The sequence below is a fragment of the Hemitrygon akajei genome, unplaced genomic scaffold, assembly GCF_048418815.1.
Source record: "Hemitrygon akajei unplaced genomic scaffold, sHemAka1.3 Scf000138, whole genome shotgun sequence".
Lineage (NCBI taxonomy): Eukaryota > Metazoa > Chordata > Chondrichthyes > Myliobatiformes > Dasyatidae > Hemitrygon > Hemitrygon akajei.
In genome coordinates, this window is record NW_027332024.1 from 1,369,195 (window position 1) to 1,387,993 (window position 18,799).

The 18,799-nt window shown below is 45.2% G+C and overlaps 1 protein-coding gene across 1 annotated transcript; it reads right to left on the reverse strand.

The window, feature by feature from the left end:
- Positions 1–1,964: 1,964 nt before the first annotated feature.
- Positions 1,965–11,259, reverse strand: LOC140723807 (uncharacterized). Its single transcript, XM_073038344.1, has 2 exons — positions 11,241–11,259; positions 1,965–6,548 (listed from the first exon to the last, which is right to left on the reverse strand). The coding sequence occupies exon 2, from the start codon at positions 6,138–6,140 to the stop codon at positions 4,767–4,769; it is 1,374 nt and encodes a 457-aa protein (XP_072894445.1). The 5' UTR covers positions 6,141–6,548; positions 11,241–11,259; the 3' UTR covers positions 1,965–4,766.
- Positions 11,260–18,799: the final 7,540 nt, after the last annotated feature.

Genomic DNA, 18,799 nt, shown 5'->3' on the forward strand with positions numbered 1-18,799 from the left:
TCAGGCAAGATTTCCCTGTACAGAAGCTATGCTGGCTTTGACTTATTTTATCATTAGTCTCCGAGTACCCCAAAACCTCATCTCTAATAATAGACTCAAACACTTCCCCAGCATGAGGTGAGGCTAACTGGACTATGATTTGCTTTCCTTTGCCTTCCTCCCTTCTCAAATAGTCGATTGTCATTTGCAATCTTCCTGTCCTCCGGGACCATGCCAGAAGCAAGTGATTCATGAACTCATCATCTGAAAATCCAAGCAAAATACATCCACTGCTTCTGCTTTATCTATCTTGCCTGTTGCTTCCTCAAAGTATTGCAAGTGATTTGTCAGACACAATTTCCTTTAAAGGTATCCTGCTGACTTTGGCCTACTTCATCATGCGTCCCCAATTACAGTACCCAAAAACACACACCCTTAATACACTCCAACATCTTCCTGACCACTGAGGTCAGACTAACTGTCCTATAATTTTCTTCTGCCCTCTCTCACTTCTTAAAGAGTGGAGTGTGGTTTGCAACTTTCAAGTCTGCCAGAACCGTTCCAAAATCTAGTGATTCGTGATAGATCATTACTCATTACTTTAAGAGAAAACTTAGGGGGAGCTTCTTCATTCAGAGTCGGGGAGAGTGTGCAACGAGCTGCCAGAGCAAGTGGCAGGGACGATTTCAACCTTTAAGAGAAGTTTGCCTATGTCCATGGATGAGGAGGGCTATGGTCCAGGTGGAAGTTGTTTGAATTCGGCAGATTAATGCTTTAGCACGGACAAGATTTTTCTGTGCTGTAGTATTCTATGACTATAATGCCTTCACAATCTCTTCAGCTTCCTCTTTCCGCACCCTGGTGTGTTCACCTTCAGGCTTTTCAGCTTCCAAAACACGTTCTCTCCTTTGTAAAAACAGTGGGTGGCTTCAATCTGCAGGAGAATTGGGAAAGTCAGATTGGTGTGAGATCACAACAGAGGGAATGTATTGAATACTTACGAAATGGATTTTTAGAGCAACTGATTGTTGAGCCTACTCGTGGAACTACTAACTTAGATTGGGTGTTGTGCAATAACTCAGCTCTTATTAGGGAGGTTAATGTAAAGGAACCATCAGAAGGCAGTGACCATACTGATTGAATTCCTACTGCAATCTGTGAGGGAGAAGCATAGGTGATGCACCATCAATAACTCACGCTGAGACTTAGGAAGCGAGATATCGGCTTTTATTGACTGGAAGAATAAACAACACTACATCCTGGGGAAAATGAGGGAGAGCAGCAGCCCACAGTCGCCTTTATACAGGGGTCTGTGGGAGGAGCCACAGGAGCAGTCAGACAGGTATATCTAGTTCACCACAATAGGTCACATGCATAGTATCACAATGGAATGAAGGGAATTACAGAGGCATGAGAGAGGTGATTCCCCAGGTGGATTTGAGAAGGATACTGGTGAGGATGACGTCAAAGCAGAAGTGGCTGACGTTTCTGGGAATAGTTCATAATGTACAGGATAGGTCATAATGTCCCACAGTAGTAGTTCACAAATGGCGGGGCTAGGCTACCGTGGCTGACAAAGGAAGTTATGGACTTCAGGTAGCAATAGTGAGTAGGAAGTTAGATAATTGGGTAGCTTTGAAAATCCAACAACAGGCAACTGCAAAAAGCTATATGAAGGGGAAAGGTGAAATATCAGAGCAAACTAGACAATAATATGCACCATTATAAAAATGCGCAAGGGAGGCGATAGTTTATTTCGGACCTCTGGAAAATGATGCTCATGGGGTAGAAATGGGGAAGAGATGGTAGATGAACTCGATAGGTACTTTGCATCCGCCTTCTCTGTGGAAGACACAGCAGTGTGCTAGAGATCCGTGAGAGTCAGGGAGCAGGAGTGAATGTCATTGTTATTACAAAGGAAAACGTGCGAGGCAAACTCAGGTTCTTTAAGTGGATAAGTCACCTGAACTAGATGGAGCATATCCCAGAGTCCTATGTAACGTTTTAGAAACAAACCAGCAGCAATACAGTTCACACCGGAGTCCGGTTTTGATGTTAAAACCATTATCTTTATTAGTAACTACTTATAATATTGTAAGTTAAACAAATTAAGCAAAAGTTAACAGTGTTACGCGTATAAATATGGGTAAATATAACTCCTAAACTATCGAGCCTGGGGGATCAAGGCTTAGAGTCTTGAGATGGTAACGTAGGAAAGTTCAGTAATCGGAGAAATAAATGATCAGAGAGAGATACTTGTAGTCCAGGGTAATTGTAGAGAGAAGGCAATTATGTCGAATTCCACAGGTAAACGCAAACCGTCGTCCAAGATCTTGTCCGTTGAATCGATTCAAAATCCAGTTCGATATATCAGACGAATGTCGTCTTCAAGTGAGTACCACATAACATATCCAGGTAAGGGTTAACTTCAAGTGGTCCCACATTACATTCCTAAATCTACTCCTTTGGATTATACGAAGTGACAGACACACATTCTGGAGCAAACCTTGCCCTGGCAGTTCTTAAATAAAAGTCTTAGACTACGAGAGTGGCTGTTCTGTCTCCCTCGTTCCGACTCTGTGTGTGTGTGTGTGTGTGTGTGTGTGTGTGTGTGTGTGTGTGTGTGTGTGTGTGTGTGTGTGTGTGTGTGTGTGTGTGTGTGTGTGTGTGTGTGTGATATCTATCTATATATATCGCTCTCTCTAAATCTCTATCTCGCTCTCTCTCTGAGCTGAGAAAGCTGCCGGCTGACGTCACTGTTATCCCGCCTCACTCAGGAACTTTCTTAAAGTGACAGTCCACAGCAAACGAAACCGAGGGATTCGTAACACCTGAGAGAGGCTGCTGAAGAGATAACAGATGCAATGGTCATGACCTGTCAAAAATCACCTGACAAGGGGTCCCTTGCAGAAATACACATCAATGTGGTCAACAAAAGGAAAGAAAAATCGAAAGTACATGAAATACAAACAATAAGGCACCAATTTCTACACTATTCTTGGTTGGTGTGACTGTAACGAAACCCGATTTCCCTCGGGATCAATCAAGTATGTCTGTCTGTCTGTCTGTGTAGAAAATGCCAAGAGAAATCAGACACAATCCAACACATTTCAGGACCCTACAGCAGTTTAATTCAATCTGATTAATTACAAAGGTACAATCAGTGGCAAATATGATTCACCAAAACCTTGCTTTAAAATACAAACGCATGAATGCCCTCCATCACTTCATCGAGGCACCGTAAGTTCAAGCCTGATCCACCTTTAGAGTCAAAATCTTACAAATTATATGATAATCAATACATAATATCAGATAGGACAATCTATAATAACCATCTGGATATAATATTACAGGATAAACAAGCAGGAACAACTCCCTCAATAAACAAAACCATTCCCAACACACACACGTTCCTCGGCCAGTGCAACACCTCACAACAGGCATTGTTTGTGTCATCAGTCAGATAACTGAATTATCTTCTCTGTCATCTTCCAAATGTTACTAATCTGTCATTCGTTGCCACACCCTGTTGCTGATTCCCTTCTCCTCATCATACGTTCTTACCCCGACCATCGTTCAGAACCTCAAACAATGCCCTGTGTGGACCCGCCTCTGGTTTCTGACCCTGCTACGTTGAACATCAAACTAATGGTTTCCCATTCTGCTTTCAGTGTTTAGAGGACAGTGGTGTTTTCTAACAACCCTTTAGAAGCAGAGAAAATGACCCATAATGTGGAAATGAGCCCTGAATAGGGAGGTTAACAACCAATGCCATTCTTCCTCAGCCCAGAGATTTGAGGGGCGAAGAACATCTCAGACAGAACTGTAGTCAGCTCGACTTCTTCAGTCTGCAGAAAATTCAAGGGAAACCTCTTCACCCACAGAGTGAGTGGAGAGTGAGGGAGATGAGAATGGAGTGAATGGAGAGTGAGAGATGAACAACAGGGGAGGATTTAAAAGGACTGTTGCAAACAGTATCACTGGCAGGGTCCAGCCGGCATAAGTTAACTCTCTACTGTACACTAGGTGTGTTATAAATTCACTAAATACCAGAGAGTTTAAAATAGAACTGATTTATTTGTCACAGATCCAGTCCCACTAAAGGTGAATATGCAGCAGAAGGAACTCCTCCCATGCCCAGTGACCAGGGGGCAGAACTGGGTGTGGTGAGCAACAGCAATAATTGCAGAGTTCAGCACTGACAGTCACTCTCGAAATTGCATTCAGCAACGGTGATGGACAAATATCCAGCATGCAGCTTATTGAAACTTTCTCCCCAGTGTGAACCCGGTAGTGTGTCACAAGTGTAACATGCTGCAATGTTTCACTGCTAATGTAATGGCCTCTCTGTAATGTTTCACTGCTAAGGTAATGGTTTCACTGTAGCAGAGATAACAGGGATTTGGAGTGCGGTGCTATCCAATGAGAGAAATGTTCTTTCATTGAGTCTGGAAGAGAGATTTTCACGGTCACTTGCCGGGACAGATGAAAAAACACAAATGGAGAAAATGGGCCCTTATTTTTTCTTTACTAACCCTATAGTGAAAGTAAGAATTATAGAGCCCAGTCCTTTAATAACATATTGTGTATTGTTTGTTATTTCGGGGTACTGATCTGTAACAGGGGACACATCACACAGCATCCACCCAAACAAGATTTCTTAAGTCTGGCCGTACTGGGGGTGGGGGCGAACACCCCCTATATTAAGCTGCTAGGCGAAGTGAGAGTTACATATGGTTACATGACTGAGTGAATCCCTTTCCACATTCACAGCAGCAGAAAGGACTCTACCCAGTGTGAGCTCGCTGGTGTCTCTGTAGTTGAGATGACGAAGCGAATCCCTTCCCACAGTCTAAGCAGGTGTACAGTCTCTCCCCAGTGTGAACTGACCGGTGCGCTTGCAGGTGGGATGACTGAGTGAATCCTTTCCCACACTCTGAGCAGGTGAATGGCTTCTCCCCAGTGTGAACTCGATGATGTTCCTTCAGTTGAGATGACGAAGTGAATCCCTTCCCACAGTCCGTGCAGGTGAATGGTCTCTCCCCAGTGTGAACTCGTTGGTGTTCTATTAGGGTGGATGACTGAATAAATCCCTTCCCACAGTCAGAGCAGGTGAACGGCCTCTCTCCAGTGTGAACTCGCTGATGTACCTTCAGTTTATATGACCGAGTGAATCCCTTCCCACACACTGAGCAGGTGAATGGCCTCTCCCCTGTGTGAACTGACTTGTGTGCTTGTAGGTTGGATGACTGACTGAATCCTTTCCCACACTCTGAGCAGGTGAATGGCCTCTCCCCAGTGTGAACTCGCTGATGTACCTTCAGTTGAGATGATGAAGTGAATCCCTTCCCACAGTCCGAGCAGGTGAACAGCCACTCCCTGTTGTGAACTCGCTGGTGAGCAATTAAGGTGGATGACTGAGTGAATCCCTTCCCACAGTCTGAGCAAGTGAATGGCCTCTCTCCAGTGTGAACTCTCTGATGTACCTTCACTTGAGATGACCGAGCGAATCCCTTCCCACAGTCTGAGCAGGTGAATGGCCTCTCTCCAGTGTGAACTCTCTGATGTATCTTCAGTTTAGATGACTGAGTGAATCCCTTCCCACAATCTGAGCAGGTAAACGGTCTCTCTCTCGTGTGAACAGACTGGTGTACCTTCAGATTAGATGAGCAAGTGAATCCCATCCCACAGTTTGAGCAGGTGAATGGCCTCTCTCCAGTGTGAAGTCTCTGATGTACCTTCAGTTTAGATGACAGAGTGAATCCCTTCCCGCAGTCTGAGCAGGTGAATGGTCTCTCCCCAGTGTGGACTCGTTGATGTACTTTCAGTTGAGATGAGCAACTGAATTTCTTTCCACAGTCTGAGCAGGTGAACGGCCTCTCTCCAGTGTGAACTCTCTGATGTACCTTCAGTTGAGACGAGCAAGTGAATCCCTTCCCACAGTCTGAGCAGGTAAACGGCCTCTCTCCAGTGTGAACTCGCTGATGTACCTTAAGTTTAGATGCTTTAGTGAATCCCTTCCCACAGTCTGAGCAGGTAAACGGCCTCTCCCCAGTGTGAACTCGCTGATGTACCTTAAGTTTAGATGCTTTAGTGAATCCCTTCCCACAGTCTGAGCAGGTGAATGGCCGCTCCCTGGTGTGAATTCGCTGGTGAGCCATTAGGTCAGATGACCAAGTGAATTCTTCCTTATAACTTCAGCAGATGACCAGCCTCTGCCCAGTGTGAACTGACTGGTGTGTCCACAGGTGGGAAAGCTGTCTGAATCCCTTCTCACACACAGAACAGGTGAATGGCCTTGTCCGAGTGTGAACTTGCTGATGCACCTTCAGTTGTGATGACCAAGTGAATCCATTCCCACTGTCTGAGCTGATGAATGAGTTCCCCCCTGTGTAAGATGATGGGCATGCCAGTCAGTCAGATGATTGAGCAAATCCCTCCCCACAGTCTGAGCAGGAGGGATGATCGAGTGAATCCCTTGCTCCACTTCTTAAATATCTGGACAGAGACAACAAAACTGGTGTGTTGTGTTCAAGATTCCCGTAGACAAGTTTCTTGTCATTTTTAACCTGTAAAAAAATTTACAAATCCATCAGTGGGTGAAGGGCATCATTTCAGTGAGAACATTTGGGTTATCAAGGTGTCATCTGGCATTACGCTGTTACAATGAAGTTCAACCCAAGTTGGAGAGAGAAATCATCTTCTAACTGGGCACAGAGCTGGTATCTGGAATGACCCTCACATTCTCTGATGCTCTTCCTGTCTCTATAAGAACGGGGCATTTCTGCCAAGTACAATCTGTGACCTGGCTCAGTTTGACTGTCTCCATCCCCGGTTCCCACTGAGTTGCATGGATTCCTGGCCCCACAGTCACTGAAACACTCTCACACAAATAGCCGGTACTCAGTGCATTCCACACACCCACCACTCTCTGTGTAAAAAGCTTACCTCTGACATCCCCTCGGAATCTATTTCAAAACACCTTAAAACTATGGTCCCTCGCATTAGCCATTTCAGCCTTGGGAATAAAACTCTGGATATCCACATCATCAATGCCCTTCATCATCTTATACATTTAAAAAAAGGCTCTGAATATAATCTAATTATAAGGAAAGTATACATTGTTTTGAGGATTTATTGGAAGTATACAAAATTATGAGGGTATAGATAGAGTAAATGCAAGCAGCTTTTTCCACTGAGGTTGGGTGCGATGACAACCAGAGGATCATGGGTAAGTGGGGAAGGTGAAAATTTAACAGAAACATGTGGAAAAACTCTTTACTGAAATGGTTGTGAGACTGTGGAATGAGATGTCAGCACAAGAGGTGAATATGAGCTCGGTTTCACCATTTAAAAGAAGTTTGGAGGGAAGCCTAGATGGTAGGGTTATGGAGGGCGATGGTCCCAGTGCAGGTAGTTGCATTAGACAGCTTAAATGTTTTTTCAGCATTGACTAGATGGGCTAAATAGCCTGTATCCATACTAAACTTCTCCATGTTTCTATGTCAGAGAAGCTGGCCAAACTTGTTTGGAAGGGAAAGGTAGGAATGACAACAGAGCAGCAATGACCGGAGTTTCTGGGAGCAATTCGGGAGCTGAGTGATTCATACATCCCAATGAAATGGAAGCATTGGACAGGCAGGAGGACAAAACCATAGCTAAACTGAGAAGCCAAAGCCAACATAAAAGCCAAAGAGAGGGCAAAATATAGAAGAAAAACTATTTGGAAGCTTTTAGAAACAAATAGAAGATGACTAAAAAAAAAAGCCAGATGAGCTCAGGGCATGGGATTATGATATGGTATTCATTAATGAGTCTTGGTAGCACCCAGAAGTCTGTGGCATTTAGAGGACCAAAATATCCCGGTCCTCAGTATCTCCTGAAAGGTTCTCTGAACCAGTTACCTTCCAACTTTTATTTTGGCAGTCACATACAAACTCTACACCCTCAAAATTTCACATCTGAAGGCCTCCCACTTACAAGTACTCCTTGGCCAGAAAACAGCCTGTCCCAAACCACACTTGTCAGATCCCTTCTGATACAATCAAAATTGACCTTTCTCCAATTCAGAATCTCAACCCGTGGTCCAGACCTCTCTTTTTCCACCTTTACTTTGAATTTCATGGATTATGATCAGTAATTTCTGTCACCCTGGATCACTTCCTAACGGTTTATTGCACACTTCTACACCGGGTGTTCTACGTACTGATTAAGGACACATTTGACAAACTCTACCCCATCTATTCCTTTCACAGTATGGGAGTCCCAGTCAACATATGGAAAGTTAAAATCACTTATAAATCAACCTTTGTTTCTTGGCATGGTCTGCCATCTCTCTACAAGTTTGTTCCTCTAAATCCCTCAGACTTTTGGGAGTAAACAAGTCCCAGTAATGGCTACAATATCATAATTCCCTGTCCTGATCTCATCTGGCTTTCCTACGATGCTTCTTGCATTGTGATATACACAGCTCAGCACATTCATCGCACCATGCTCAACCATTTGATTGCTGACTCTGTCTGAGGTCTGAACAACATCTGACTGGTGTCAAGAAAACAAACCCTCCCTTATTGTCAGAAAAACAAAGGATTGGAGACAGGCTAACCCATATTGATATCAAGATATCAATGGATCTGGGGTTGAGAGGGTGAACAGCTTTAAGTTCCTTGGCAGAAACATCACCAAAGATATCACATGGCCTGTACATACCGCTGTGTTGTGAAAAAAAGCACAACAGCAATTCTTTCACCTGAGATGGTCGAAGAATTTTGGGATGCAGCCCCAAATCCTCAGAACATTCTGCAGGGACACAATTGAGAGTATCCTGACTGACCACATCAATGCCTGGTATCGGAACTGTACTTCCCTTAATCGCAGGAACCTGCAGAGAGTGGTGCGGATAGCACAGCCCATCTGTAGATGTGGACTTCCCACTATTCAGGATATTTACAGAGACTGGTGTATAAAAGGGGACTAAAGGATATTGGGGAATCACCTAATTACAACCTCAAATTGTTCCTGCTGTTGCCATCCAGGAAACGGTAACACAGCAAAAGGACCAGCAGGCTCCAGGACATCATCTTCTAGCAGGCCATCAGACTGATTAATTGATTTTGATGTTACATTGACAGTTTTAAGTACAAGCTATTTATTATAAATTACACATTGCGCATTTAGACAGACGTAACATAAAGATTTCTACTCCTCATCTATATGAAAGATGTATGTAATAAAGTGAATTCAATTCAAATCACCCTCTCCACTATCTGTTCTGTCATTTGGTTCCCATTCCCCCTACAACTTATTTTAACCCCATCACACCCCCCCCCCACACACACACACACTAGCCTAGCAAGCCTTACCACTAGGATATCAGTCCCCTCTTGTACTGTTCACCTAACTAACAAATCCCCTATCAGCCCTTTGACTTTCCTCTGCCAGGTAGTACAGCCCAACCGTTTCTGAAGTGGTCCACCTGCTGTTGTGTTTGATTTCCACAAGAGTACTCTGCAATGGCTATTTCACCTCTATTCCCTTCCTGACTCTCACCTAGTTTCCTGTGTGCTGCACCTTGGATGTAACTCACCTCTCTTCATGTCACATCTATCATCCCCTCCAAATCCTCTATGATCTGGAATTCATCCATTTGAAGTTCCAACTCCTTAAAGTGCAGGGTTACAAGCTGCAGCTGGATGCACATCTTGTAGGTGAGGGCATCAGGGACACTGGAGGTCTCCCCACCTTCCCACCAATGTCCCCTCTAATTTGTAATGACCAGTGTGCACATAAATCATGTAATGTCCATATTTTACCCAGTGACAACATGTGCACAGTGAATTTTCTATAGAGAGGAATTCATTTTAACAGCTAGCAAATCACTGTTTATAGGAACTTTGATCTCCTTTTGGTTCAGTCCAGTTCATCTGCACTCTCACACAACCTATGTAACAGGCTTATAACGGGTAATGAAGGATTTTCTCACCAGAGCTTTTGCACATTGTCCATATGTGATTTGCTTGCTAAATTACACTTTTTAGTCAGATTTCCAAATATCACTCTGCTTATTCCTACCTGCAAATTCTCCAGCCAATTTTCTACACACAGGTAACACCACTTTCAATATGGTACATAAATATTTCCCCTGAACTCTCCCCCAATGACTGATGGTGGTTAACTCCTGATGGTAATGCCAATGAATATGAAGGGAAGGGCAGTAGTCTGTCTCACTGGAGTCTGGCACATGTGTGATGTGAAAGCTACTTGTTGCCCAGGAACAAGGTGTTTGATATCATTATGTACACAGAGAGAATGGATCAAAACATGTCCTTATATATAACAATCACAGCACGGAAACAGGCCATCTCGGCCCTCCTAGTCCGTGCCAAACTCTTAATCTCACCTAGTCCCACCTGCCCACACTCAGCCCATAACCCACCACTCCTTTCCTGTCCATATACCTGTCCAATTTTACCTTAAATGACACAACTGAACTGGCCTCTACTACTTCTACAGGAAGCTCATTCCACACAGCTATCACTCTCTGAGTAAAGAAATATCCCCTCGTGTTTCCCTTAAACTTTTGCCCCCTAACTCTCAAATCATGTCCTCTCGTTTGAATCTCCCCTACTCTCAATGGAAACAGCCTATTCACGTCAACTCTATCTATCCCTCTCAAAATTTTAAATACCTCGATCAAATCCCCCCTCAACCTTCTACGCTCCAATGAATAGAGACCTAACTTGTTCAACCTTTCTCTGTAACTTAAGTGCTGAAACCCAGGTAACATCCTAGTAAATCTACTTACTGGTAGAAAAGTCAAGAACAAGTGGAGGTAGAACAAGCAACACACACAAAATGCTGGAGGAACTCAGCAGGCCAGGCAGCATCTATGGAAATGAGTACTAATGCTGAGTTCCTCCAGCATTTTGTGTGCGCTGCTTGCATTTCCAGCATCTGCAGGTTTCCTCTTGTTTGTGATTGGAGGTAGAACAAAGGTGATTTTCTCAACAGCTGATGGAAACGATTTTGTTCCCTTTCTCCGAGTTCCCAGTCCTCGCATTTAGATAGCTGGAGCTCAGGTCTGTCTGACAGATCCATTCCCTCATCATCCGGAAGCCCCCCTAGGGCTAATGTACAGAACACGGGGCTGTGAGAGAGGGAGGAGAGCAGGACTGTCCCGTGATTGTGGGTCACGATGTACTGAGTTCACAGAAATAGCCCCTCAGTCGGTAGTGAAAATGTTAACCCAGCGAAACACTTACTTTTTTATCGATCCTCCCAAGGCACTGCCAGGACTTAAGAACTTTTTTTTAAAGCTATTATTAATGCTTTTTGAATTAGTGATTTAGATGCATATCATATTATTACTGAGTTAAGTATTGTATGTAATGAGTTTTTGCTACAACAAGTGTATGGGACATTGGAAAAAAATGTTGAATTTCCCCATGGGGATGAATAAAGTATCTATCTATCTATCTATCTATCTATCTATCTATCTATCTATCTACTGCGCGCATGCGCGATATTCGGGACATCCGCAACCCTGACGCCTGCGCATTCGATCGGTGCATCAGCGACAGTGAGAATTGTTCCGCAGAGCTTTCTGGGTAATCACGGTGCCATTAAAAGTCTCTGCAAGCATCGGTTCCATATCCAGACCTCAGTTTTGTTTTTGTGTAGAAAACTCAGCGGCTCTTTTAACGCAGGAAGCAGCTTCTAAGAAACAATGCTCTTAATATCAGCAAACGTTCCGCGTTTCTAATGCCAAAGTAGAACCTTCTTACAAATGCAGATATTAAACACAAGAGGTTATGCTGTTGCTAGAAATGTAGACACATACACACAAAACTGCAGTTCAGGTGGCAACTAAGCAGAGGAGTGCACAGTCTAGGCATGCTGAACGGGCTCGGACTAAGCGTTGTCTATTTGTTCCTCTCCTCATTTGCTGCCTGATCTGCTGATTTCTACCAGTATTTTGCAGAAATTAATCACTTTTTTTTTCGATCAAACAGTTTCCAAATGTTGCTGATCTTTCATTTGTAGCCACATTCTACTGGTCTGATTCCTCTTCCTCCTCCTCGTAAACTCTAGACCCCATCCCTTTCCGGAGCCCCAAAGCCCTGACTCAGGCTGGCAACTCTTTGGTTTCTGACTCTGCTCTATGGAAGATTCACTCGCTAGTCTGCTGTCAGACATTAGAGGTGCATTGCAGCAACTCAGCTGTCGGTGGCACAGTCCTTTGAAATGAGTGAAAATGACTCAAAAAGTTGAAAAGAGCAGGGAAGAAGGAGTTTAACCACCTCAGTTCGGAGCCCTGGAGAATTTCGAAATCATAGTGTGTTTATTGTCTTATTCATCCTGAAGAAAATCATGCGGGAAATTCATGCAGGTGTATAAGATGAGGAGAAGCAATGGTTGTGTGGATACGCAGAGGCTTTTCCCAAAGACTGAAACGGATAACACGAAGGGGCAAAAGTTTAATCTGCTTGGGAGTAGATATGGAGGAGATGTCAGGGCTACGTTTATTGAACAATGTGTGTGGAATGCACTGCCAGCGACGGTGGTAGAGGCGGATAGAATAGGGTCTTTTAAGAGACTCTTAGATAGGTACATGGAACTTAGGAAAATAGAGGGCAATTGAAAGATCGAGGGAAATAATAGAGGGAAATTGGTAGAGTATTGTGTGCAGTTTTAGGATCCTTATTTTAGAAATGATATACTGATATTGGAGAGGGTTTAGAGAAGGTTCAGAGAATGATTCCAGGAATGAAAGGTTTACCGTATGAGGATCGTTTGACATCTCTTGGGCTGTATTCCATGGAGTTCAGGAGAATGAGGGAGATCGCATATTGAATGTTAAAAGGCCAGAACAGATTAGATATGGCAAAGTTAATTTCCCATGGTAGGGGATTCTAGGACAAGATGGCACGACCTCGGACTTGAAGGACGTCCATTTAGAACTCAGATGTGGGGAAATCACTGTAGTCACACTGTAGATTACACTGTAAATCTGTGTAATTTGTTGCTACGAGCATCCGTGGAGGACAAGTTATTTGGTGTATTTAAGACCGAGATAGATAGGTTCTTGATTAGGCAGTGCATCAAAGGGTATGGGGTGAAAGCAGGGGAGTTCAGATGTCTGGAATAATTAGATCAGCCCATGATTCATTGGCGGAGCAGACCCGATGGGACGAATGGCCTACTTCTCCTCGTATATCTGATGGTCTTATGGATTCACTTCTCCGTGCGTCTCCATCCATCTGAAATTTTCAAAAAATATTTTCATTTCTGCTGCTACTACGGCTGCTGGCGCACTGGCATCAGCGCTGAACTTCGAGGCGAGAGGTCCTGAGTTGGAATCCAGCCTGATGCTGGATTCCGGATGCGACATACCTGAAAAAAATGTTCATTTCAATACGTTAAACACGTGGATTTCAGCAGATGCTGTAAACCCAAAGCAACATACTCAAAGTACTGAAGGAACTCAGCCGGTCGGGTAGCATTTATGAAGACAATGGAGCAATAGCGACAGAGTTCCTCTTGTCCTGCCCTACCACACATTGACCCTCTGCAATCAACATATTCTGCTCATGCAAGCGGGCAGTTCGCTCCACTTTGTCCATGGAGTTTCACAGCATCGATGTGTGTAGTGAGGTCGACGATGTCCATGCCGGCGTTCCTGCCCACGCCGATCTCTTTGATTCTGTTACAGCAAAACAATTTATCTGCGATGGGGCCATCTCTCTCTCTCTCTCTATCTGCGCTTCTGTCCATCTATTTTTCTATCTTCCACCTATTTTTCTGTTCATTTCTCCCTCACAAAAATGCACACTTTCACAGGATAATACACACACAGACACACACACAATGGAACTTCATTTTTTTCGGTCTTTTTCAATTTTATGTATTCTGCGCTTATCTTTTCACTGTTCACTACACTTAAGGTATTCGGGAGTATTTATTAAAATTCACGAAGAAGCGCCAAATGGAATTTAGTGAGAATTTTAACAACGTTCCCGAAATTAGGCCGGGTCAGGGTGGTAGGAAGCATAGATCCAGGGGAACTTGGCTTTGTGGATACCGAAATGACTTGGCCACAGGAGGCAGAGGGTGGTGGTAGAGTGAGAAGCGTATTCACTCTGGAAGCCGGTACCCAGGAGTGTTCTGAACCGATCTGTTCCGACAACCCTGTTCGTTGTGATGTTTACTTCTCTCAGATGGTGATGCGAACGTGGATGCGGGTTCAATTGCAGCATTGAAGAGAAGTTTGTGGGGTACGTGGATGAGGGAGGTATTGACATCTAGAGTCTGGGTGCACGTGGATGGATCCAGGCAGAAAATGGCACAGGCTAGATGGGCCAAAAAACCTGTTTCTGTGCTGTAAGAGAGTGAATTACATTGTACGTCCGACACAAGTCCATTTCCTAGGAGACTTAAATCATTCCAACGAAATGTTCTAAAAAACTGCAAATTCAAGTAACACTTAACAGACAAAGAATATCTGTTGTGGGGAACAAAGTTAGTGTTTCAGCTCCAACACCCTGTGTCGGAATGGCTTCAAACAATTTCTGATGTGGTTTCACGTCTCCAGCATCTTGAGTGTTTCTTTAACTTCCAGCTGCTCACAGACAGACGACAGTGAATGGGAATTTCCAAACACGGTGAGGATACTGAACCCGAGGTAGATAACCAACGATGCAAACACTGAACAGCTTAATCCAGGTACTCACTGCCTCTGTGTATTGAGATTACCGCGCAGGTCTATTCCATCTCTCTGATCTTTTCTATCTGTGGCCATTCAGCCCCTCTAACCATCAACAAGATGACGGCTGCTCTCCCATCTCAGCCACATGTTTCTGCCCGATCCTCATTTCCACGATCCCTTCGATCTCCACACATCTGCCGGCCTCTGTTTTATGTGAGGACGATCATTGAGTCTTCACCGACCTCTGTGGTGGGGATTTACAGACCCCACCACTCCAGGGATCAGTCTGGTGAATCTTCATTGCACTCTCGATAACAAATACTCTCTAACCTCTTCTATGGAATTAATTTACATCTTCTGCAGCCCCGTGTTGCCCCAAACACTCACCTCCCACCCCTGTCACTATTTCCACCTTCCCACCTCCCCCCTCACCTGGATCCACCTCTTACTCCCCAGCTCTTGCCCCATCCCCACCCCTCACCTATTTTCTCTGACTATTTCCCGTCCACTCTCAGTCCAGAGGGATTGGTCTATATAACCCGTGTGATTATGGGGAGCGGGATTTTACACCATATTCCAGGTACAGTTTCAACAAATCTCAAATAATTGTCACTTTGCCCGGACCATTGGCCCCAATTGCAGGGCAACAGTCTGCCGGTGTTTGCCCCCCAATGTGGTGAATCCCTCTGCTCGACACCACCGTGGGCTCAGACATTTCCACAGATGAGCCCCTCCTGTCCCCACCGGGACAAACATCCTGTCCGACCCCTCTCACATCATCTTCATTCTTTCAATAAAATACCCCTCTCCAAACCCCACCACGGGGTACCGGCATCAAAACGACGGGCCGAGCTGTCTCCTCCTACCTCTCAGCGATACATCAGTCTCCGGCCGCAAGAGACGCTTCACAAACGCCCCAACTTCCCTCGGAGGGAAATGGAAATGAATCAGAAAGCGGCCATTTACTTTGAGATTTTCTCAGCTCTGATGAGGCGGTCGGCGCTTCAGCGGGAGACGAACGAAGCGGTGGTAACGCCCACTCCGCTTGTCCGCCTCCGAGACTTGTTTTAACAAGTGATTGACATCGCCTCGCACCAATAGGAATAGCGCAGCTCCCGAATCCTCCGTTGACAGCGGTGGGGGAGGGGATGGTCACGTGGTTAGTATCCCAGCCGTTAAACCGATAAAGCTCGAGCTCTCCAGCTCGTGGGTGACGTAAGACACTGCTCACGCGAGGGCAGTTCCAGGTGTGTGGAGCCCATGTGTGACGTCAGGTGCGTGGGGGGGGGGTCTGACGTCACCTGTGGGAGAGCGTTCACATATAAAAACACTTTAATTGACGTTTCTGATGATTTCAGTGGGCCAACAACTTTAATCACGGGTTTCATCACTGAATCCAGTGTTGTGAGATGTAAAGTCCCTGTTATGTGTCCGGCTGTGCCGTGTTGTTGGTGGAGTGGGCAGCGTGGTGTTTGTCTCGATTTGCGTCTGTCTCCTGGTAAACTTAACACCCTGACAATGTGAACCATAGTTACCCCTTCCTCACCCGCCCCGTTTTTATTCCGATACGTTTCCCCTTCCTTCTCAGTCCTGAAGAAGGGTCTCAACGGGAAACGTCAACTGTTGACTCTTTACGATAGATTCTGCCCGGCCTGCTGAGTTCCGCCAGCATTTTTGTGTGTGTTGCTCTGTATTTCCAGCATCTGCAGACTTCGTCGTGTTTGTGATTTACCTCTCCGTTGTCCCTCCCGCCTCCGGTACTGTAGGAGGTCTGTAGGGATCTCCGGTTCCGTGACCCGGGTCAAATACAGTTGTAAACAGAGGAGGATCTGCTCCGTTGTATTGGACGCTCGGGTATCCTTTCAGGAAGCAACAATACTCTCTTCAAATTAATTACTGTCTAATCTTGATGTTAACATTGTGTTTGTTACAAAGCCCCAGAGTCTGGGAACAGCTGTTATCGTCATGGGCTGCGAGTCAGAATGGGAAGGGGGGAGGGGTGTCAGTGACCTTGCATCAGAGAAAGACACGGGTTTGTACAGCCTCTTGTGAGATGTAAATGTCCCTGCAGTGGATTCGGATCTGCTGGCATATCTGGGGCTGAGGAAAGAGTGTTTTAACCAGCGAGCCATCGTCTGGGGCGGAGGGGGTACAGGAGCTGCCTGATAGATGGTTTTAATTGCTTTTTTTATATATATAATCTCACAGACGGTGACTGAGGAGGAAGCTTGTTGAGGGAGGATACCCGGAGGTGAGCAGGTCATGCACAGTATCACGAGAGTGACAGTGATGTGATTTCCTGTGTCACGGGTACAGACTGTCGTCTCAAGTGAGGAGTTTGTGTGGAGATGCAGCTTCCCTGGAGGTGGAGGAAAGAGGACACACCAACAGGAGGACCAGCTGTGGGAAGACATGGTTTGTCAGGTCTGACGACGGGCTGAATGTACCATCACCTTCAGACTGAATCAGAAAACCATTCTGAGGGCATTTGAAATGTCAGAAGCAGGGGAAATGTGATCGCATGTGCAGAGGGCAGGAGTTGTGTCTCCATCAGACCCTCAGTGAGATGGTTCAAGTTACAATGTGCAGGGATGAAAGCACAGTGTTTGGGGCCGGATTTAGTCACTGATTCTGACACAGTGAGAGGGTTAGTTTTGCTGTAAGGAAGCAATATTAATGGAAGAAGACACAGGAACTTCATCAATTGCCAGTTGTTCAGTAGAAGTGACCAATTTGTATGTTATCTTAACGGAAACAGATATTCGCAGTGGAGACAAAGGGATGCCGGTTGGGGAGGGGTGTGGAGTTTTGAAATCAATGCCTTGCAGTGCCACTATCGTTAATTTAGCATGTCCGGAGTGATGGATCACACAGCACGGAAACAGGCTTTTGGCCGGCCATCCCTGTTCTGACCATCCACTCACTGTCTACACTGGTCCCATTTATCAGCACTTGGTTCATAGCCGACTGTATCTCAGCAGTTTCAATGTTCATCCACTTTGTAAATGTTGTGAAAGGACCTGCCTCCACCACCACCTCAGGCAGTGTGTTCCAGATTTCAACTACCCTCTGAGTGAAAAATCTCTTCCTCAGATCCCTCTAAACCCCTTTGCCCTCTGCTTCAATCTCTGTCTTCTACTTATAATATTTGACACTGTTCCACACTGTGAGATCCCACACCCCGCCATGTCCTGATAAACTGTGAGACCCTACACACACCGAAGTTTCCTGAGAGACAGTGAGACCCACATTCCCCTGGTAGTGTCTTGACACACCGAGAGACCCCACGGATCCCTGGAAGGGGACTAACGCACTATGAGACTTCAGACACCCCTGGAAGGATCCTGATATACTGTGAGACCACACACACCCTGGGAGGGTCCTGACACACTGAAACACCACAAACCCCAGGCACCGTCCTGAAAAACTGTGACACCACACAAACCTGTTTCAGTACTCACTACGGAAAAGGACCTTGGCGACTGGAGGGATGACTTACAGCGGACTGAAAAGCTTGAGCATATAGACGTTAAGAAAGAGGATGTGCTGGAGCTTTTCAAAAGCATCAAGTTAATTAAGTCACTGGAACCAGACAAGATACACCCCAGGTTACTGTGGGAAGCGAGGGAGGAGATTGTTGCGCCTCTGGCAATGATCTCTGCATCATCAATGGGGATGGGAGAGGTTCCAGAGGATTGCAGGTTTGCAGATGTTGTTTCCTTATTCCAAAAAAGGGAGCTAAGATAGCACAGGAAATTATAGACCAGTGAGTCTTACTTCAGTGGTTGGTAAGTTGATGGAGAATATCCTGTGAGGCAGGATTTATGACCGTTTCAGGGGGTAGAATATGATAATGAATAGTCACAATGGCTTTGTCAAAGGCAGGTCGTGCCTTACGAGCCTGATTGTATGTTTTGAGGATGTGACTAAACACACCGATGAAGGTAGAGCCATAGCTGTAGTGTATATGGATTTTAGAAAATCGTTTGATAAGGAACCCCATGCAAGACTTATTGAGAAAGTGAGGAGGCATGGGATCCAAGGGGACATTGCTTTGTGGATCGAGATTTGGCTTGCAAAGTGTGGTTGTAGACGGGTCATATTCTGAATGGAGGT